A 24,296-nucleotide genomic window follows, 5' to 3' on the forward strand; every position below is an offset into this window, starting at 1 on the left:
CTGGCTTAGAGTTTTATTCCAGCATTATGATGCACTGCTCAAACCACAGAAAAATATTATGTTAAGAGACCACAGCTTCGTTATAACCATATAGTTTTATGTAAAAACTTGGCACATAATCAAATGTCCGATTCTCCACTTGACAGGGCCATTGAAAGCAACTGCACCTATTAGAGTCAACTAATTGAGTGTACCCACCATTTAACTACAGAGGGTCACAACTGAAAAATTCACTTTCTTCCTCAGAATGCTGACTTGCCATTTGTAACAGCCAATGAGAGAGCCTCCCTTTTATAAGGTTCCAGTCCCCGCACCACCCCAAGTCTCCTCAGTGACTTCAAATCCCTCATCAGGTGATCCACTGCTTGGTTACAAACTCACCTAGCTGAACTGGTTCCTCAGGCAGCATCTAGGTCATTGTCTTGGGCTGCATGTATTTGAATGGGAGACCATCTCAGTAAATGACCCTGGATTGTTAACCATCCGCTAGCTGCAAGAATTTCTCATGACTCCTCCCTGGAGGTCTTAGCAGAAGATGGAGGGTAAAAGGCAAAAGTGTAGGCAATCAAAATGGCACTCACAAAACAAAATTAAGTTTGTAATCTGATGTAGGAACATATAGACGTACACTAGTCCCTCACAATCTTCCATGATGCACCACAGCCAGGGACTCCCGTGTTGCACCACTTCTCCTCTCCATGCAGGGAAACTCTTTAGTCACCATGGGAGGTGCAGGCCAGGCCAGGAGCCCAGCCAACGGAGGAGAACTGGAGCTTGAGTCACCTGAACTACAACTCCCATGAGGCATCAGAGCAGCGTTTTCAAATAAAAATATTTCAGTTCTTGGCCAGAATATTTTGGTGGTCAAATTTCTGCCCAAAATGAACATTTCTTATGACAAACTCTCTACTTTTTTGCTCAGCTCTAATATTTAGGCATTGTGGCCTGATTTCCTGTGGCCCTGAATACTCACAATTCTTATTGAAGTCAATGGGTGGGTGCTGCATACCTCTGAATGATCTTCTCAGCTCCAGCAGAAAGAACCCTTGCATCATGATCATGTCAAAGAATCACAAAGGGGAAATATTTATGCACAGCACACCTACAGACACAAAGGGGTACATTTTTTATAGAGAATAGGTCACACCTTGCTTTTTAGAGGTGAAATATTCAGCTGTGGGTTTTGAACTAACACAGTGCATTGCTGATGCAGAGTGGTTGCAGTTCTAACTACCTGATGGGCACCTGCAGCCAAATTAGAGGTACAGATACACAGATTTCTCTTGTGGGTGCAAAAATATGGGTACAAATTTTGTAGGTGCAAGTTGCACCCATAAAAAGGAAGTCAACCTTGTTGGAAATTTTGTTCAAGATGTATTAAAACTTGTTAATAATATATAGGGTGAAACCCTGGCTCAGTTGAAGTCAATGGGAGTTTTTCCATTAATCCCTTAAATAGGCTAGCACATAGCATGCCATTTAATGTCCAGACAGCAATCACCAAGACATGAAGTGATTTGAAAAACACATCAGGGCCCAGTTCTGCCCTTTGAATACACAGATTTAAATGACTGAGAGTTGCACCAATGTATCTGAAAGGCAGAAGTGAGCTCTTAGGATCTTGTCAAGAGAGAGCCTTGCAACAAAAGCCCTATCAGCGATATATATCAAATTGTCCAAGTCCTCCCTTTTCACCCACTCCTAAGTTGGATAGATCATCTGGCTGGAAAGGAAACTACTGCCTTGGCAAAGACCACATTAGCACATTTAAAAATCTCATTTCAGCCTTGGGAGTATAGTCTTCAGTAGCAGCACAACATGTGAATCAGTCTCTTATTTAGTTAAGGAACATTTGAAAACCCCAGTGCATTGCTTATACATTTACAGCTTTCGGTACTGTGACAAGGACTGAACAATGTCATTTACATAAACACAATTCAATGTTTAATAGCCAGACCAATTGTAAGCTGGCAGCACACCACACTGCCAACTAACTGATGAAGTTTCAGAGGAATTATATACAGTGGCTTTAAGTGTGGAATTTCTCAGTAGTTGTATGCATTGGTTTTGTTCGTATGTAAGGAGGATGATCACGCACTGTCTCTTCAAGAACCAAATTATCCAGGATGAATTTCACAGCCTTCATTACCAGAGAGCAGCATTGTTTCAAGATGATGCCAGAGGAGGGTGAAAGAGCAGACAGGAACATATGGGCAGGGCTAGCTATCGGAGATTAATACAGTATACTGATCTATGTATTCAATCTGTGTGGCAATAGGTAGTTTACACATACACACTCAAATGGAGATAAATACAAGCATACTCTAAATACAATTTTTCTTAATTCAGACATTATTTAATGGGGAATAGTCATTGCTGACATCACCCAAAATTGGGCAAGATACGACCATGATGAATTCATTAGAAACAGATTAATTAGACCTAGCAAGCTGGCAAAAATTGTCTTCTGCTGATAAATCAAGTTGACCAACTTCAGGAAGGAGAGCCCAGTGTCATGACCACAAGCTGAACACCAAATGTCATGTCTTTTGTTTAATTTAAACATACACAAGTGGAGATTATAACAATCTCTCTCCACAACTCATCTTAATTTTGGGTAGTCAGCTACTGAGATAAAGCAGCTGCTCTGGTAACTAAGATTGGCGGCCTGCTAAATACTGTGATGAGAGACTATGTTCAGATTCACACACATCTCCTTACAGTTGATGCTTTTCTCAGGAAGACAGACAAAAGGGAGAAACATCTGGCATTTGAAAACTATTTTCTCCTTCCCCAGAAGCATCAGGGATGACCATGTCTGGAGATGGGACATTGGGCAGGGAGGGCCAGGGCTCTGAGGCGGCTGCCAGCATTCTCTCTCTCTCAGGTGCTCGGCTGGCTGGTTCTTGCTGACACGCTCAGGGCCTAACTTATTGCCATACGTGGGGTCAGGAAGGAATTTTCACTAGGTCAGATTGGCAGTCACCATGGTTTTATTTTTTTACCTTCTTTTGCTACATGTGGGTGTGGGTCTCTTGGCAGGATCATTTGAGTATATCTCATTGAATCATTTCTCTGTCATTGCTGGGGCCTTGAGCACTTGTCCCCTTCAGTCCTTCTCTCTGCCTGTGGCACATAATAGTCTGGTATTATTCTGTGGGCTGTAATGCTTTGGTTTCATTTTAGTTGTTGGGTTTAGTGTGTGGGTGCTGGGTGGTATTGGTGGCCTGTGATATATAGGAGGCCAAACTAGATGATCTAGTGATCCTTCTGGCTTTGGACTATATGACTCTATGAATGATTAGGCCATTTTGATGTTATGGGCAGTTTTGTCACTGTAATGCATGCAACCCCTTTTCCCATTAGTAGAACTGGCACATGCAATTCTCCACATTCAACACTGACATTAACCCTTAGCTGTCAGGTAAGATTTTTATTTTAAAGATTTGCATAATAAATTCATTTTCTTTCTTTCCCATGTAGAGTGGTAATTCTGCTCTGTCTGTCGCTCTGAAATCTGCCCACATGGAAATTGCAGAGCTTCTCCAAGCCCACATAGAGCAGAGCCGGTCTTTGGCTAAATAAAGGAAATGGAAAATAGCATTTGTCGGAATGGGGAATGGATAACAAAAGGTTCATTCTTTTAACAACGCTGCTTCCAATTTAGATGGAAATTATTGTAGCTGATACTGCTGATTTCCATACTTATTGAGGGAGTGAACTATGTCAACTATTTGCATACATTCCTAATATATAATTTTCCTCATTAAGCCTGCTTTTATAGTCCTAACCTATGCATAGTGCCATAAATGACTCAAATACAGTTTCAGAGAGTTAGATTATTGTATTGCCTTTTATTAACACACTTGACCTTGATCTTAAAACTGAATTCCACTCTCTATCCCTCACAGTATAATTCTGTCACGTTGGTGAACAAAAAAAACCAAAAGCACATTAGAAAAGCAATACATACTTTTTTGTAATTTTAGATAATGGTGTTCTTTTTAATCAACAATTTAAAATGTGTCTAATTTAACTTGCAAGTTTGCATCTTACCGTTTATTATTACACCTTCTGTATGTACTAGCTGGCAATGCTTACTCAATATATATAGCAGTAAAAACAAGTCAGGTGGATTATGTAAAAATATCAAATCCTATTTATGTGTGGTTATGTGCTCAGAAGCAAGAATTAAAATGAATGTTCTAGGAAAATATTTGAGTGTGCCAGATCCAAACACACAGACATTGTTTTTCTTGTATTCAGAATTACCATATGGTTCTCATTTTTTCTAATTAAATTTGACTTAACCAGGAACCATGGCCCACTGGCATCTACTATATATAATTTATAGGAAGCTGAGGTACAATTGTGATGTATCAGGTTATCCAAACACAGTACAGGAGACAAATTACTTGATCATAACATAAACCTTCTCTGCAAGGATGGGTTAATACTGTCTGAAAGGTTGCATATTTAAATTCCATAGAGCCACTTCTGATGATAAAAGATTCCACCCAGAAAGTGCTCTGTGGGCAAATATCTGTTCTTCAGTTTCCAGCATGCTAAACTTTTGGAACCCCCCAAACTGGACAGATTTAAATCTGTGCAGTAATTTAGCTGCCAGATTTTTCCTGTGTAGTCTGAGTGACTTGCCACCATCAGAGAAGCTAGGGCTCCTCCTTGAAGTATACAGCCCTTTGGGCCCTGCTGGGAATCCAGCACCGTCTGCAGTGCATACATAAGGCAAATCTTTCCTACGTTCCAGTGGCCCAAGCATAACAATTACAGACCACTCTGCCTTCCTCTTTCAAAGCACGTACGGTATGTCTCAGAGGCCCTTCCTCTGTGACAGGCAAAGCCAAAGGGTTCCATCCTGCAGGGTACTGAGAACGTCCTGTGAGATACTGAGCATTTTCAACTCCCACTGAATTCAGCATCTCACAGGAAATACTCAGCACCTTGCAGAATCGAGCCATAAATCCCTATCCCTGCAAACATCTTTCCATTCTCATTACCCCTTCCCCATTAAGACAAAAAATTAACAAGCCTTGATGTGAGATTTCTTCCATTGGAAGAGCTTTTCCATTGACTTCAATGGGCCTGGGATCAGGCCCTGATTGTGCACAACCATTCAAGTTGTGTGCAGCATGAAGTCAGTGAGACTGGATCCAGTAGCACTTACTACAAATAAAATGTACTGTTTTGCTAACATCCTCGTTTTTATTTCTAAACAAAACCTAATCACGATCTAACTTTTTTGGCTTAAGTGTAAGTCACATTATAGCATATTATTAAGTCTCATTTGAGTCACCCCATCCCCTTCCCTTGCATTTGCAATGCATATAAAAATAATTTCCAAGACTGACCACGTGATCCTGTTGTCCTCATTTGAACAAAACTCTCAATGGCTTAGGTGGGAGTTTTGCTGAAGTAAGGAAAAGAGGATCCTGTCCTTTGTTCTTTTTCATTATTCAGATGTTTTCACATTGAAATCTACTGTATAATTCTCTTTATTTCTTTCATGGTTCTTAATCAGAAGCAATATGTATGGTCATCATCCCATACATTTGTCTCCCATTTTACTGTATCCGAAAATGAATTTACCTCCTTTATGTGTGAATAAAAGTCAGATTTGAATTTACCTGCATTTGTTCTTATACCTATTTTCCTTCTCCATTGGGACAGAAAATTAGATCACACATTTTACTAGTGAACTAGTTCTCTTTATGGTAAATGGGGGTGCAGTTGTGGTGAAATTACCCATTGCCTCACCACACATTGCAGTCAACGAAAAGATTCTTCTTGACTCCAGTGGGAGCTGAATCAGACCCATGTTTAATACGGTACAAGGGGGCCTTTTGTGAACCCTTTGTATTTAGGTGAGTTTTAGTCTTAATTACTATAGGGAAACTGAATTACACAGGTTACAGAATACGAGGAAAAACCCTAAGCTCTGTTACCTCCAACACATTTTGATGGGATGACAAAGTCCCTTTTTAGAGTCAAGCAGGTCTCCAGTGGATACATGATGAGAAACTTTATAAAATGATTAAACAATGCCAGGATTACTAACACAAATCCTGGAATTTGAGAGGTAATCAATACACTACACTAACTCTTCAAGTTTTAAACAAACACAAAATCAATTTAAAAAACAAGCTGAGTTGTCCAAATTCCACTAGCAGTTACGCTACATGAGGCAGATCCATAGCAGCCAAAGCAAAACGAAAGGATGTTTTCAGAAGTGAAGGTTAGAGAAGTATCCTTGACTTGCAGTAGGAGCTTGTCAAAGACTGAGAAGAGTAATGAGAAAGGAACACAAAGGGCCACCAAACACAGATAAATAGGTAGCGGTATACTGTTCATTTATACAGCACTGAATGAAGTATATGAGTGCCTTGCAAGTTTTATCTATCTGCCACGATCAGGCTTTAAAAAGAAAGTGCAGATAGATAAAGAAGAAAAAGCTAAATAGATTCAAAACCAAAGTTATAAATGAACAATGGTCCTGAACCTCCATCTAAATATCTCAGAACTCTGGGAAAGTTCAAATCTGGATTGAACCTCTAACAAAAAACTACAGAAAGTGTCAGGCAGTCAAAATCTAACTAATGCTAATATACAAATATAGGCTGGCCTATAAAATTTGGTAAATCATTTGTGTCAAACCAAGTACTTTAGTTCTTCAGTATTTGAATGGTTTAATCAAAATTCTGGAATTAATTGTCTTTTGCCATTATATCACCACAATGCTCTCCTCACTGGAATGAAGAAGGGGACTCACTGAGGTACAAGTGTACCAATAAAAGCAAAGGAATTCAGGGGGAAATCTGCCAAACTCCTTAACTCATGCTGCAGCACCTACAGGTTTCAGTACATATGCTACATAAAATCATGCATTGTTTTAGATATTTCTTCAGAACACAGGCGGTTAGAATTGTTATGGTCTCAATAGGAAACTATTAGATTTACCAAGGAGGAGAAAAAGGAATGAATCTAGTAGTCTGAGTCCATCACCAAGAGACAGGGGCTCCTCAGGCCAAAGTCAGCCCTGGTGAAAATGACAGTCATTCCACTGAAGTGACTGCAATTGCATCAGAGCTGAATTTGGCTTGTGTATTGTAGGCTTAGATCTGACATTGATTCTAACTGTGGCCTATGTCACACTCTCAGGGAAAGTGTGCTGTGGGGAGTTCTGTGTGTCAACAGGTTGTGTGCATGGAAGGAAGCGTGCTAAGAATGAACGTGGAAGGGACTTTAAGTTCTGAGAAGGGAAACAAGTTTGGCTCTAGCTATTACACGAGAGTGTCCTCTGGGAAAATCACAGAGAAAGGGGATGTGTTTGTACTTTAATCAAGTTCAGCTCTTGAATTCTAAAGACTGATGCAAATATTTTCTGTAGCATAAATAAAGCCAGACAAGAGGGGGACTGGGGTCAGGATCATTAAAGACTAAATGTATGCTCAACAGTTATCTTCCAGCAGAGCACCATTTCCAGACACTAAAGAGTCATCTCCCAGAAGGACCTAAATCTTAATCAATAACAAGAAACAAGCTTTTGATCTCCTCACTGTTGGAGCTTACTACTCAAAGGGATGGAGTAACTACCCAGAGGCTTGCAGGCCTGGCTGATACCTGAAAGGGTACAAAGAACTGAATTATCTTTAACCTGAGATATTGCCATTAAGTATTACCCAATAACCATATTAAATAAATTATTCTGTAACAGGAGAATAAAAAAAAGGAATTTAGCTAGCAGTACTAAAAATGTATACTATAATGCTTTATTAAATTCATTCCAAGAGTATTGTCAGAAGACTCAACTTCATTGAAAGTGATGGAGTTATGTCATGTACGAATTCAGCCTATAATCATTGTGACAGCATCAAAACACAAACAATTGTGATTTATGTATTTTAGTGTTTGTGGTTAGGGTTTGTTTCTTTGTCATATTTTTTCCACTGTCCAGGTAAGGCAGAGTTAAGGTTGTTTGCATGCCCTACTTGTGCATTTCCACACCTTAACCTGTTCGAATTTATTTTAAAACGTAACTTTAACTTACTCTGTACTTCCTCAGTTTACAAAATTTGCTTCTGGGATAAACATCATGTATTCTCCCTAAATAACAGATTGTACTCTCAACCTTAACTCCATTTTAATATGTTTTTTGGTCTGGGAATTTCCTTATTTAATTTTTTTTTAAAATGTCATAGATTTAATACTGAACAAAACAACCCAAAGCGAATATTGCTGTGGGATATTTCTAATGTTTTGAAGATAGGCAGTATCAGCCTAAAATAATTTTTTAATATTTTCACTTTTAGGGCCAGATTCTCCAGTACATTCTGTCTTACTTTACCCTTTTGGGGAGCAGTGCACAGCAACCAGTGCCTACAGGTTAATTAAGCATGGTTTACAGTTACTTTCCATACCCAGAACAGCACAGAATGTACTGGGTGTGGGGGAGAGTTGAGGAGAGAGGGAGAAACTGTGGGTGGGTGGAGGGCAGGACAGTCTTTGGGGAAGGAGGCTGTGTTAGGGAAACTGGCACTAAATGATGGAAATCAGGGAAGTCGGGGGTGTGGGGGAGAAGGGGCATGAAAGTGCAGTCCCTGAAAATCTTGTGTCTCTGTGGTTTAAGGATTCCCCCTGTTCCCCTGTCTCAGCTCTCCCCAGCAGTGCATAATGAATCCAGTGCAGCAATGTCACAGGAGTCTTTCAAACACTGGTGCCCAAGCTAGCGTGCAGCGATTGAGCCATGGTAGTTGGGGCCAAGCAACCTATGAATGAAAACTTTTGACATGAGAATCTGGTCTCTCTCATGCCACTGACCTCTTACAACTGTTCCTTCTTTGGCTGAGTGGTAGCCAGATTTCGGAGCCCTGCAGGTCAGTTTCCCAGTTGGAGCAGCAATTGGTGACCCAGTCAAGAAGTATTTTCTTAGTGTAATTTGTTTATTTACAAAATGGCACCAGTCCTCTCTCCCTGAACAGCAGCAAGCACTAGCTGCCCACAGGCAGCCTCCTTTTGCAGGAATCCCAGATCAGGAACCACTGTCTTGTCCAAAGAAGGAGGTATTCTTAGCCTCACAGCCAAGCAGACTGCTTCCTTCCACAGACCACCCCAAACTTGAACTGACTACTCAGCAGGCAGTTTGGTTCCAGCAACGGAATTTGAAACCTAGGAAAAGCCTGTTAGCTCCAAAATGCCTCTCAGATTGCATGTGGTATCTCCACACTAACACTTGGCCCTGGGAGTCAGCCCCACTTCTTTATGTGAAGCCTCTTTGCACTGCAAAAGGGCCTAAACTGCTCCTATTGATGGGCACAAAGGAAAGTGCTTTAGTATATACTCGTTCACCTGAGCGGTTCTGTGATTGGCTTTGCATCCAGGATCCCAAATAGCGGGCCACCTCGTTCATAACAACAAACGAAGAATTACATGAGAGCTGGTTCCTTTTGTTTCAGATTTCTGACACAAATGGGAATAAACTTTTGTGACCATTTAAAAAAAAAAGTTTTCTGCTTTTTGACCAGCTGCAGAGTTGATTTAAATGTTTTTAAACTAGAAATGTCAATGAAGAAAACAGAAACATTCAAATGCTGACAAAAGGGAAAAAAAGTTCCTCCTCTCCTCAATTTCTGACCAATTTCTGTAATTTCTGTAATACACACAGACTCTCTCTCTCTCACACACACACACACACACAGAGCGAGAGGAAAGGGCAGTCACAAATGCAAACCTTCTTCTTTTTGATGGCCTTGTGGGGCAGAATCTATTATAATCTCAGCGCACCCAAAACTCCAAAGCAAGGCTTGCAAAATGGCATCAGAATGGGAATATGACAATAACCATTGCTTTTTAAATGAGGTTGAAATGAAATAAATTGGTTAGTCTCTAAGGTGCCACAAGTACTCCTTTTCTTTTTGCGAATACAGACTAACACGGCTGTTACTCTGAAACCTGTTGAAATGTTTGCGAGTTGTAATAAGATTTTAAAGGCCTTCCTGTAGACATCACCAATGTCTGGGGTTTTTCCCAGCAAAATGTAGGGTCACCCTGACAAAGATATGCCTCCCTTTGTGAGAAGAATCGTTCTATATGTTCCTGGGAAGTTGAATCTTCTCTCAGTACAATCCCAGGACAGGTCTCATCAATAGTGATGTGAGCTACAGGTCCATAACCATGAAAAAGAATCTTACGTGATATTTCAACTCTTACACGTCTCTCTTTCTTCTCCACTCTCCATCTCTTCTCCCACCACCTCTCTTCCATGGCTCTGTCCCCTTTTCTCCATCTTTCTGTGTGAAAGCTTTCCTCATACTTCTCTCTCATTCCCCATCCCACGCCATTTCTCCCTTGCTTAGGCTTTTAGACTGCCTGCCCCTCACCAGAGTATCTGGACACCTCTCTCTGCCTCTCATCTAGCTTGCCAGACCTTTCAGGGTGCAGCAGTGGCTGTGGATTGACTACATGGCCAGGGAGAAGTAATTTGTTCCCCTCTATCCTGAAACAACCCCAGCCACCTAAACCTCCCTTGTACTCGGGAGTTGGTATTTCATACCTTGGAGACTGGTTTGGACTGAGCATTTATTTCATTATTGTTCTGCAGCAGGGGAAATTCCCCCTCCCCCCACACTCTCAGGGCACAAAATTTTCCAAAAGCCCCAATGGCCTCTCATCAAGTAGCCTTTTAACAGGGCTATAGGGGTAACATTCTGCAAAAAGAACAGAGATTAACATGCAGGAGGGGCCATTTAAGCATGTGGTTCCCTTTTAAAATAAACGTAGCATTTCCCTTACACAAAGCCAACAGGTTTCTGAAACCATACACTTCAGGTTCTTTGGGGCCCAAATAGAAGAGATTATGTTTTGCAGCTCCTGCACTTGGATTTATTTGGGAAAGTTGCCCTAATAATAATAATAATCCTATACACTTCTAAAAACACTTGTCAGCTTCAAACTTGAATAACCTCAAGCACTTTGCAGGATCTGGCCCTTAATCTTCACAAAACCTGGTGAGGTGGGTACATAATTATTATTTCTTTCCCTTCACTGAACCATCCGGTACCACTCAAAGATCAGGATACAGAACTATATGGACCGAGGCATTCAGATACTACAATGATGAGTGCAGTATAAAAACCTATATGGAACTATCACTCCGAGTCAGCATGGCAGTTCCTGTGCTCGCCCATTATATCTTCTCATCTCTTTCCCATTTATGGCTATTTTCTTCTTTTACAAGTCTCTGTTTTCTCTTGGGTTTCTTATTTATTTTTGTTCCTCTCTCCCTCCCCACTGACCTTTACTTTTTCCTGATTTGCACTTTAGTGCCTTTAATATGCATGTTCCTGCATGTTTATTTTCATTCCTTTACCTTCTGTTTCTTCTCTTCCTTCCAACTGTTTCCTGCTCTCTCTTCCTTTCTCAGGGAGCGACAACTAAGCACCAGATGATTGATTCTCTGTTGCAGGCAGCAAGGAAATCTACAAATGGGCAGCTCTTCTCTGGGAGAACCTGGGTCACCCACCTCTGCAGGATGTGGAGAAGGGGTTTGAACTTGGGTGTTCCACGCTGCAGGAAAGTGACCTAGTCACTGGGATATTCTGGTGTGGGTCTCTCTCAATCTTTGCTGCAGAAGCTATTCCACTTTGTATAAATAATTACATAAGCCTTGGAGCAGGGACTTGAACTTAGGTTTTCCACAGGCTAGGTGTGTGCCTTAACCACCTAGCTGGAAATCATTCCTGGGCCCAGTGACTAGTTATTGTCATTGTGACCAAATAAACCCCTGTATTCACACCCTACACACTATTGTAATAATCTTTGTACAAAATATGCCCTTTGAGGTATCATTTGAAAAGTAATAACTTGCTGGTCAATAATATGATGGTGAAATGTATGTAGCAACCGTATATGTAAAGTGATGAACATAAGCTGAAATTAGGTTTGAAATGTGTTTACCAGACAAGCTTGGGTAAACCAGTTTCTCAAAGGAAAAGGAACAGTGGATGCCTCTAGCCACGTGTCATCAAAGTTGATGGGCAATCACGTGTCAAGTGACCATTCTTTGGCAAGGGGATAGGAACAGATAGATCTGCATTTTAGCAAACAACCGCATGGCACCTCTTTCATCACCAGACTCTGTCTCCGTCCTCACATCAGGAATGAAATTTATCTGGAAGTAACATTCAGGAAAAGGCATTCTCAAAGGGTGACTGAACCCATAAAAGTAAGGGGCTAAACCACCCCAAGTTCTCTCTCTCTTTCATCTAAGAAGACAAAAGCCTTTGAACTATGAGAGTAGACCCTGGGCTGAGAATTTGGTCAGCAGAGTTAGTGGGAACATGTAGTATGGGACTTCATCTTGAACCAAGTCTAGTTTGTTAAGATTTAGTGCTAGGAAGCAACTTATCTTTATTTCTCTTGTAACCATTTCTGACTTTAATGCCTTATATTTGTACTCGCTTTAAATCTATCTCCGTGTAGTTAAATCAACTTGTTTTATTGTTTAATTCAAATGCATCCAGTGAACTGTGTGGGTAACTCCATTTAGGGTGGCAAACTGTTGTATATTGATCCCTTTAGCGAGGCAACAGACCTAATATATTGGGACTGTCCATGAGAGGGCTGAACAGTGCAGAACACATGTTTTAAGGGGAAATCTGGGACGGGGCATGTGTTGGGGTCACCCTGCAAGTAGTAACCAAGGCTGGTGGAAGCCAAAGTGTCACTGGAGTGTTGCTGACAGGTTGCTGGGGGTAGAATGGCTGGATCAGCTATACGCAAACAGCATGTGACCTGCACGCTGGCAGGCTGTTTGTGATAGACCGAAGTTGGAAGTTACAATAGCAAAGCATTGTGAGGCACCCATGGTTGCAGGGCAAGTGGTGACACAGCCCCGCACTGATTTGGACTGCAGCCCAAAATGTCATAGTCGTTCATTCATAATGTCTGTGAATCGACCCACAACAGATTTTTTCAATTTGATGAAGTTTTGCACAAGTTTTTGGTTCAGTTTGACCTGATTTTTGTTTATTTTTCAGAACTGCCAGTACATTGAAAAATCAATTATTCACTCAGCTGTATCTGGGCACTGTTTTGAAAACATGGATAAATCTGTAGTTTCATGTCCCTTGAGGGCTGTAGTGGGCATGGTTTTCCTGACAAGATTAGATAAGGCTTAAGGGTGTCATACTTGGCTTTCAAACCCCTCAGATATCCCTCCAACTCATTTTATGGCTGGGGAAATGCAGGCCGAAAGACTGTGACGTGCTCAATGCCTCAGAGGGAGTCAGAGTCAGATCCAGGATTGGCCTGCAAGAGGTCCTGGTTCCCAGGCTTGTGTTCACACTGCACCCTTCTCTCTCTCTCTCTAGTGATAATAAATTACTTTCTCAGAAGAGTGGCCTGCAATGTAGATTTTTAACATCTTGATTCAAATTTTCATGACAAATTTTGAATTTTTGTCACCATTTTTCAACCAGACCCAAAATTAAAATACACTTCTTGTTCCGCGGGTCTTTCTACAATTTGGAGAAGAAAGTTCTGTAGGGCCAGGTACTGTATCTCAACTTCCAGTCTTCAAAGCAGTTGTGTTCATTAAAATCAGGGGTATTTTTTGTCATAGAAATACCACCCTGGGTTAATTATAGTGGCCTAGACTTCTCTCTTCCCCTCCCTTACAAACACAAGTAACATAGGCTTTTCTTTGCCATCCAGGTAACTAGTCTCATGACCAAAAGAAATTTAATCCAAGCGTTTGTAGTAGCAGTTAGGATTGGTCCAAAGCTTTATGGTGCCACCTTTGTATCTTAAAACAGAACCACTGGCCTTCTCTACATTATGGTCCTGAGCTATCACCCACCGAAATCAGTGGAAAGGCTACCATTGACTTCAGAGTGCAAAGAATCAAACCCTATCTGGCCATAAAAATGCCACCCATTTTAAATCTTGTTTCCACTGAAGGAATCCTCGCAATAGAGTTATAGGTGTCTAGCCTTTGAACAGCTACTAGAAGACTCTCTCCATAGGCTCAATCTGGAGTCCTGATGCAGGCAAAACTGCTGCTGAAATCAGCTGGGTGTTGGGAATGCTATTTTGATCCTCACAGCACTACTTCACCACAAAAATGTTGTGGATTTTGCTCTCTTCCATGAAGGACCCAGCCTGTTCTATTATTATTATTGATTAAAAGCATTCCTTAGAAAAATCACATTTGAACAGGCAAATCAGTTAAGCCAGGGGACACTCAGAGACAAGCTCTGTTCTGCCATCAGTTCTCTTTTGTTATGTCATGCTGTGAAAAACTGTGTGGAGCTGCATGAGGGCATTAGCTGATGTGACTGATGCAAGGCAACCAGATACCAGTGACAACATAATGGATCAACTGCCAGGCTAGGCAGCCATCACATTATATTCTGGTAAACGTTTGTCTTACAGTATGTTCATAGCCAGGCAGGGCTTCCCCATGCCACGGTACTGGAGCACATTGCTCTCCTGGTGTGCAGGAGTGAACACTGGGTAGGGCAATAGCCGGAATCCATTTTTGGATAAAGCTTTATTTAGCTGCACAAGGGTCCAAGGTATATAAGATCAGGTTTTCATCCACCTCATGAAGGGCCTGATCCAAAGCCTACTTGAGTCAAAGGAAATACACTGGTTGACTTCAGTGAGCTTAGAATCAGGCCCTAAGCACAGCAAAAATGCTTTTCAAGGGCAGCTCTGTCCTCGCCAAAATATCAGCTTATCTTTTACCTGTTATTTCTAGGTCACCTTTCGCCAGTGTTAATCCGAAGCTGAATGCTACTTTCACCCTGTGGCCAGGGAGACAGCCCGGCTGCTGAGGCTTCAAAGCCACTACTGGCCTCCTGAATCCCTACTGGGTACCGTCACTGACTGACAAAAGCAGCATACTTTTGTTTTAAGTTCAATTGACAGACACCATATCCTAAGCTCATGATTGTCTCCTCCTACCTACTAAGCTATTTCAATGACTTGCTGTGCTGTATCAGCACAGAGCAAGGAGGCTGAAATCTCCATTACAGTGCAATAGTTCTGTCACTCACAGTGCTTAGCAAACTCATTTCAGCAACCCTGAGGGTGCAAAAAGTGAGGTCAGGCTGGTCAGTCCTATGGTCTAGAGAGAGTCAAAGAGCCCTTTACTTTAAGCAAATGTCAGTGACTAAATATGCTCATTTCACTCCCCTGACATCATCGTTACTGGCAGCCCACTTCCATATATGGCTATAAAAATTAGGCAATTCCTCACCGGTGACCAGGGCAGGGAGACACTTTTGTCCTCTGAATAGGATTAGATTGTGCAAAACCCTGAACCCTCCCTTAGCTAGAACCCGTGGAGGTCCCTATGGATACAAACAGACGGACTATGGACAACAATGGAAACGTTATACATACATCAGGGGTGTTATGTTATCACTTGGTCACTGTACGTAAACAAAGAAGTGGGTTTAGGTAGGGCATGAGATCTGCAAATGGTGTATCCTCAATACCTGGACAATGATATTGTCCTGTCTCAGAACATCAGTATCAAACCACATCACCACTGATATAAGAGAAAAAAGAACAAGTGGAAGAATCATCCCCTTCCATGCCAAGCGTCTTTGGGACACAGATTTACTAGACTCTAAAATCTGGCATCCAGAAACCACCGTGATGTGTGTATTAGAAAGGCCTACCTCAGACTAGATTTCTAGATTTGATTAGAGTACATAGATAACATCTCATTGTCATAACCATAATATGTTAGATAAACCTTGTGTCAAGATTATTTAACACAATTCCAGAAATGAGACCATACACCCCTCCCACTTCATCCAAACAGCTTTGGAATACCGATAACACCCAACCAATACATTCATGCTTAGCTACTGTGATGATGGGTAGTAGGCAGTACAAATCCCTAAAATAGATAATTACCTAAAAGATCTTAATTCCACAAAGGATCTAAGAGTTAGCATTGGTTCATACACTCTGATACCACGGTGGTGAATGTGGTATAGGTTAAATTAAACATAGACAGACAGAATATACCCTGAAGAGAAGCTCTGTACAATACAAATGGAGACCATTAAGCTACAGTAAGGAATTCATCTAAGGATATTTATGGCCCCATCATATAAGAGCTTATTTTCTCTGAACGGTAAGGTACAGAAGTAACTCAGCTGTGTATAATGCATCTACCTTTAAGATGATTTACTCACTGCCTATCCTTTCTCCTGGTTTCAAATAGCCGAGCATAAAGTTCTGTGGATTCATCAGGTGCACCTTCACTACCATATAAAATCATGTTGTCATGTCTATTCACTAAAACCTACATTAATCTCTGTGATGTAAATAAAAACTATAAGCTCTCTAGTTACTCTCATTTACCCACACATTAAAAAACAATACAGGTGAATTTAGGGTCCAGGACAGTGAGGAATGAATAGAACTATTCACTTAGAATAATAGAATAATAGAACCATAGAAGATTAGGGTTGGAAGAGACCTCAAGAGGTCATCTAGTCCAATCCCCTGCTCAAAGCAGGACCAACCCCAACTAAATCATCCCGAGTTGAGCCTTAAAACCTCTAAGGATGGAGATTCCACCACCTTCCTAGGTACCCCATTCCAGTGCTTCACCACCCTCCTAGTGAAATAGTGTTTCCTAATATCCAACCTAGACCTCCCCGACTGCAACTTGAGATGATTGCTCCTTGTTCTGTCATCTGCCACCACTGAGAACAGCCTAGCTCCATCCTCTTTGGAACCCCCCTTCAGGTAGTTGAAGGCTGCTATCAAATCTCCCCTTACTCTTCTCTTCTGCAGACAAAATAAGCCCAGTTCCCTCAGCCTCTCCTCATATGTCATGTGCCCCAGCCCCCTAATAATTTTTATTGCCCTCTGCTGGACTCTGTCAAATTTGTCCACATCCTTTCTGTAGTGGGGGGTACAAAACTGGACACAATACTCCAGATGTGGCCTCACAAGTGCCAAACAGAGGGGAATAATCACTTCCCTGGATCTGCTGGCAATGCTCCTACTAATGCAGCCCAATATGCCATTAGCCTTCTTGGCAACAAGGGCACACTGTTGACTCATATCCAGCTTCTCATCCACTGTAATCCCCAGGTCCTTTTCTGCAGAACTGCTGCCTAGCCATTCGGTCAATAGTCTGTAGCGGTGCATGGGATTCTTCCATCCTAAATGCAGGAATCTGCACTTGTCCTTGTTGAACCTCATCAGATTTCTTTTGGCCCAATCTTCCAATTTGTCTAGGTCACTCTGGACGCTAGCCCTCCTTCCAGTGTATCTACTTCTCCCCCCAGCTTAGTGTCATCCGTGAACTTGCTAAGGGTGCAATTCATCCAGATCATTAATGAAGATGTTGGACAAAACCGGCCCCAGGACCAACCCCTGGGGCACGCTGCTTGCCTTGAGCTCACACAACTGATTATCTCAATCCTGATTTGCAGACTCAGTGCTATTCCTGTCTGGAGCACATATTACCAGCCACTTTTAATTGTATTAAACCTTGAGGTGTCTTGGTGCCATAACCAAAACCTCACAATCTGAAGTGAGATTAAAACCAGTCTCCATATGTTTAAAGCTAATGTGATAATTCACTGCACCCTCTAGACCCACACCCACGCGAATTGCACCTAACCAAACACAGCTACCGTCTGGCCTAATAAAAACAACCATGCTGTTTCTAATAATACATTTCACTTGAGCTTGCACTGCTTCTATCATGCCGTGGTAGAAACCTCTGGCCACTCTCATGTGTGAAGGATTAGTTTGACCTTTCAAACATTTATTAGTATTCACCAGAGCTACTCTGTTTCACTAATGTCTAGTACATGCTAATAACTGAAGAACAGATTCTGAGAGCCTTATGCACATTGAATAATACCCTACTCCTCTAACAGACCTATTGAAATCAATGGGACTACACATGGAATTAGGTACTACTCAGTGTTAATATGTGTTCCAGAATGTGGCCCTTGGACACTATAGCCTTAAACTTGTTCTAGGGTTGTTTATTATGGGCTAGATTGTAGAATTTTTACTCATGCTGCAGGAGCACTTACTCACCTGAATGGATCCACTGATGCTACCTTCTTAGGAGGGAACATGTATTTTCAGGAGGGCTATGAGGAAGCAAATATTTTTAGAGTTGATGTATAGAGAAAAAATGGAATTTAGTTAATTTTTGCACTGCTGCCTGGCTATTTAGGGTTATTAGATGTTATGAGGTTGCTGTTTCTTTCTGTGGTTTGTTTAGTTCAGGGGTAGGCAACCTATGGCCCGCATGCCAAAGGCGGCAGGCGAGCTGATTTTCAGGGGCACTCACGCTGCCCGGGTCCTGGCCACCGGTCCAGGGGGCTCTGCATTTTAATTTAATTTTAAATGAAGCTTCTTAAACATTTAAAAAACCTTATTTACTTTATATACAACAATAGTTTAGTTATATATTATAGACTTCTAAAAACGTTAAAATGTATTACTGGCACATGAAACCTTAAATTAGAGTGAATAAATGAAGACTTGGCACACCACTTCTGAAAGGTTGCCGACCCCTGGTTTAGTTAATTCCTAAGTATATGTCATAGGTGTCAAGAGTATCAGACAGATGTCTCTTCGTCTTGTTATTTTATAAATCTGAAGAATATAAATGAATGGGATGTTTCATGAGAGTGAGTGCTCACTAAAATTTAGAGTAAGGATTCACTCTGGCCCTTTTCCATTTTGATAGTGTCTGTAGTGTATAGAAACAGGGTAAAAAGAAAAGGAGCACTTGTGGCCACAAGTGCTCCTTTTCTTTTTGCGGATACAGTTCCTTTAAATGTTTAGTGTTCCTTTAAATAGTTTAGAGACTAACGAATTTATTTAAGCATAAGCTTTTGTGGGCTAAAACCAACTTCATCGGATGCATGCAGTGGAAAATACAGTAGGATGATTTTATTTACACAGAGAAGTGGGCTGTAGCCCACAAAAGCTTATACTCAAATAAATTTGTTAGTCTCTAAACTATTTAAGGAGTACTTGTGGCACCTTAGAGACTAACAAATTTATCTGAGCATAAGCTTTCGTGGGCTACAGCCCACTTCATTGGATGCATGCAGCGGAAAATACAGTAGGACGATTTTATATACACAGAGAACATGAAACAATGGGTGTTACCATACACACTATAACAAGAGGTTTCAGAGTAACAGCCGTGTTAGTCTGTATTCGCAAAAAGAAAAGGAGTACTTGCGGCACCTTAGAGACTAACCAATTTATTTGAGCATAAGCTTTGGTGAGCTACAGCTCACTTCATCGGATGCATACTGTGGAAACTGCAGAAGACATTATATACACAGAGACCATGAAACAATACCTCCTCCCACCCCACTCTCCTGCTGGTAATAGCTTATCTAAAGTGATCACTCTCCTTACAATGGGTATGATAATCAAGTTGGGCCATTTCCAGCACAAATCCAGGTTTTCTCACCCACTTTGGATGGGCTATTACCAGCAAGAGAGAGAGTTTGTGTGGAGGGGGGTGGAGGGTGAGAAAACCTGGATTTGTGCTGGAAATGGCCCAACTTGATTATCATACCCATTGTAAGGAGAGGGGGGGGGAAGAGGGGGATGGGACGTCTCTGCAAGATCCAGGGTTGTCCCACACTCTCTGCTGCAGGCCAAAGGGCCCTAGTGAGCCCCAGCAGATATCCGAGAGCAGAGGAGAAAGTCCATTTCTGGTGCAGTATGCGCTGATGTCCCTGGAGTCTGGGGCTGAGAAGGTACCACGGGGGCAAGCCCATTCCTCAGTTATCCCCTCTCCCACACCACCCACAACCCCACAGATCCCAGACCTGCCCATGTGGCTGCTGAGAGGGCCATTGGAGTCCCTAACCCCACAAAGGGAAGCACTAAGAGATCAAGTGATTGATGACATTGGCAGCGGAGCGGTGCTTTCATGTCCCATCTTCTTGCATATAGGGCTGGATTCTCCATTGCCCTGCCCCCCAGTGCAATCATTTACACCAGTGCAGAGTAAGAATATTATAAGATATTCCTATTCTGATCAGCAGCATTTTAGGTAATTTTGTACTGGTGTAAATATCTGCGCAAGATGTAGGGCAAGGGAGAATGGTCCCTCCTGCTGCTTGCAAGTTGCAAACAAATTGAGGACACTGACATGCTGGAATTATGTTAATATTTTGGTAATAGGGTGATAAATGTGATGAATGGAACAATTTTTAGACACATACACTCCATAATCCCGGATCTTCACTGTCTATGAAACAAACAAGAATGTGATCCCACAGCAGACTCCCTCTCTAAACGCAGAGGAGGTCTTTTGAGTAAAGAAAAGGAGGGTGGGGGAGGATTCAAATGGAAGAGCTGTTCTCTGCAGAGCTGTCATGATATAATCTCGGAGATATGTGAGGAATGAAAACTTCCAGTCCATGTCTAAATGTGCGGTCTCCATGAATCAGAGAATGGAGAAAAAGGCTGCATTGTGCTCCCCAACTAATGGCACTGGATGTTAAAAAATAATGCAAATTATGCAAAGAATGGTGGGCCTCAGACTTGAAAATAAACAAAATAACTGGTCCCACTTTTCATAGTACCAAACAACATTCCTCACTGTCAATGAGAGACTGTATGTTGCAGAGAAGGGAAAGAAATAATTTGCAACAACTTGCTAACATTGCCTAAGCTACTTCAAACATTACATTTCACTCCTATTAACGTTTAACTAATTTCTTTGTAGAGTTTTTCGTACTGCAAAGAAGAACTATGTTTATTAGGACAGGAGGAGAGTTCAAATTTTGCCAGTTACTAAGATTTGTAATTATTATTACTAGGATAGGGCCTAGAAGCTCCACTTGAGATCCAAGCTTCATTGTGACAGAGATTGTACAAACGTCTCAGAAGAAATAGTCCCTGCCCTGTGGAGCTTATTATCTAACTTGACAAGACAGACAAAGGATGGGAAGGGAAATGACTTGCCCAAGGTTACATAACAGATCAGTGGAAGAAAAGGAAATAGACCCCAGTCTTCTGAGTCCCAATCCATGGCTCAATTACCAACTATCTCAACTAGACTGCACTGCTTCTCCAAATTGTTGCCCTAATTACACTTGTGCAATCCCTCTTAGCTTTCTGGGTGTAATCAAGAGTAGAATTGGCCATAATTCAAGTTTAAATTCCTCAGTGCAATTAGGGTGACCAGGTCCAGATAGCAAGTATGAAAAATCAGGACAGGGGTGGGAAGTAATAGGCGCCAATATAAGAAAAAAGCCCCAATTATCGGGATTGCCCCTATAAAATCGGAACATCTGGTCACCCTAAGTGCAACGTCTCCTATGCGAGTCTAAGGTTACCTGAAGTGACCTCTTCCCATATCCTCTTAGCTTTTCAAATCACTGTATAAGCAGATCCTCAGCAGGTAGAAATCAGCATGGCTCCAAGTTCTTTGATGAAGCTGTTGTGAATTCACCAGCTGAGGAACTGGCCTGAGGTTGAAGCTAGGGTGGAGAACTCAAAGACTTCTGCATGTGATTGTGTAATTAACCGCTGTATCATAACACATACACACAGGCAACCTTTATGCCAGATTTCTTAACTTTTGAGTGCTTGACTTTGCAACCTTCTTTTAACATAGTTGTTGATGTAATTTTCTACGCTTAAAAAAAACTGGCATTCCATTATGGGGCATCATATTGACACCCACATGGGTCCTCAGCAGCGTTGGGACCTTTAGACTCACCACACAGACCTCTGCCTCTTGACCTAACGGAGTATCTGATAGAAGTAGTAGATTGTCATCTTCTATGGGGATCAGCTGGAGGACAGCTTGAAACAGCCATTATAGGGAAAGTCCTTCTGAATCCCCATAGCCCTGGGCTGGAGCATGTTCAGTAACTCCGTGGGGATGATGCATGCATGGTCCAGTCAGCACTAGGAGCTGTGAGGGGGTGCATGCTTAGTGAGGATGGAATCTTCAGAGATTTTAGCCATTAAACTCTAGGAAGTCCCTTCTTCGCATATGCAAACTGAGATTTTTCAAAGGCTTAACACGTGGCCAGATCTGGGGGGGGATTTTCAGAGGGATTGCAAAAGGCACATCCCTGGCACAAAGGCCATTCCCTGACAAATTCAAAGTCCCTGCTTCCGAAGCACGGGGATGCTAGAGCTTTTCAAATAGAAGGTCACTGGAATTTTTTAACATGGGCAAAACAATGTATTTTTCTCTGACCTCATTCTCAGAAATGGCTGAATCATTTTGGCTGTAATTAAAAAAAAAAGTCAACCTGAGGTAGACACCTGGTGTGGGAAATTTCAACTCAGATAGTTAAAGTTTGGCAAAGTTATAAGTAACTGAAAACAGGATTTTACAATAGGAAATGTAGGGCAAACTGCACACTAGGAAACCCTGCCAGCCAGCCCTGCCTATAACAACAGTAGTACTTAAGAGGCCTCAGCCATTGTGCTAGATGCTGTACACACAAGTAGCGAGAGACATTCTCTATCCTGAAAAGCTTACAGGCTAAATAGACTAGACAGACAAAGAAAGGGAGGGAAAAGAGAGGCAACAAGAGGTGAAGTGACTTTCCCAAAGTCGCACAGCAGGCAGAGCTGGGAATAGAATACAGGTCTCCTGACTCCCCGTTCAAAGTCTAGTCGACTAGCTCACACGGCCTCCTTACACGTACAAGGCTTTGCTGTCATTATCCAGTAAAGAATCCGCACCTTCCATCTGCTTCCGCACTGTGGACTTTTGTCAAAGGTAAAAACAAGAGGCAAAGGTCCTGAGTCTCGTCTCACAGCAGTGTAACATCATGGACTTCAAAGAACTTACACTCCTGATTTACACCAGCGTGAGAGGAGAATCAGGCCCTAACTTCACGGACCGTGATGCATCTGGGAGGGTCAGTGGCAGCGGAGATAGCAGGCCAGACCTCTGGATATAGAATTGCCAACTTTCTAATTGCTGAAAACTGAACACCCTTGCCCTGTCCCCTGCCCCACCTCTTCCCCCAGGCCTCGCCCCCGCTCACTCCTCTCCTCCCCCACTCCGTCACTCACTCTCCATCCCTCTCGCAGTCACTTCCCCCTCTCCCCAGACTCACCTGCTGCCTGCAGGGCCAGGAGGAGCTGACGTGGAGCCTGCCTCATTTGGACACAGCGGGGTGGAAGGGGGACCGAGGCTGGGGTGACCAGGTGTCCAGTTTTCAACTGGAACGCCCAGTCAAAAAGGGACTCTGGTTAGCAATGCCAACCGGGCTGTTAAAAGTCCAGTCAGCAGTGCTGCGGGTTTAAGGCTAGTCCCTACCTGTCCTGGCACCGTGCTGCGCCTCGGAAGCAGCCAGCAGGCCCAGCTCCTAGGCGGGGGAGTCATGGGGATCCACACGCTGCCCTTGCCCCGAACACTGGCTCCACACTCCCATTGGACGGGAACTGTGGCCAATGGAAACTCGGGGGATGGTGCCTGCGGGCGAGAGCAGCACGCAGAGCCTCCTGGCCCCCCATCCCCTGCCTACGCGCTGGACCTGCTGGCTGGTTCCAGGGTGCAGCGTGATGCCCCAGGACAGGCAGGGAGCCTGCCTTATCCCCGCTGCACTGCTGACTGGGAGCCACCCAAGGTAAGCCCATGCCCCAACCCCCTGTCCCAGCCCTGAGTCCTCCCCAAACCCAGCTCCCCTTCCTATACCCCAAACCCCTCATCCCTTGCCCCTCCCCACACCCCGCACCCCCAGCCAGAGCCCTCACCCCAACCATACACCATACCCCAACCCTCTTCCCCAGCCCAGAGCCACCTCCCACACCCTGAACCCCTCATTTCTGGCCCCACCCCAGAGCCCTCAAAGCCCAGTGAAAGTGAGTGAGGATTGGGGAGAGCTAGCCACTGAGGGAGGGGGAATGTAGTGAGTAGGGGCGGGGCCTCAGGGAAGGGGGCGGGGCCTCAGGGAGGCAGCCGGGCAAGGGTGTTTGGTTTTGTGAAATTAGAAAGCTGGCAACCCTAGTCGAGGCACAGTGGGACATGGCGGGGGTTGGTCCCTGGAGCAAGGGGACAGGAAGGGGTCAGTTCCCATAGTGAGAGGCCAGGGCCTGGGCAATTGGGGCAGAAGGGGGGCAGGCAGGATTCCCGCGCCTCCCTTCTCCACAGCCGGCAGCACCAACCGCTTGGAGCCTGGTCTGGAAGCCAGACACTGCTCTGTGTCAGGAGTCAGCAGCTGAGCAGAGAGCAGCTCCTCCATGTGGCTCCAGCTCCAGCTGCTGCTCTTCTCGCC

The 24,296-nt window shown here is 43.0% G+C and overlaps 1 protein-coding gene across 1 annotated transcript in view; it reads left to right on the forward strand.

The window, feature by feature from the left end:
• KANK4 (KN motif and ankyrin repeat domains 4) overlaps window positions 1–3,585 on the forward strand; it is a 29,910-nt gene extending 26,325 nt beyond the window's left edge. The window contains exon 9 of the mRNA XM_077825057.1: window positions 3,484–3,585. Coding sequence (XP_077681183.1) covers window positions 3,484–3,585 — 102 coding nt within the window. The remainder of the gene's footprint in view (window positions 1–3,483) is intronic.
• The last annotated feature ends 20,711 nt before the right edge of the window (window positions 3,586–24,296 follow it).

The sequence above is a fragment of the Eretmochelys imbricata genome, chromosome 8 (genome assembly GCF_965152235.1).
Source record: "Eretmochelys imbricata isolate rEreImb1 chromosome 8, rEreImb1.hap1, whole genome shotgun sequence".
Classification (NCBI taxonomy): domain Eukaryota; kingdom Metazoa; phylum Chordata; order Testudines; family Cheloniidae; genus Eretmochelys; species Eretmochelys imbricata.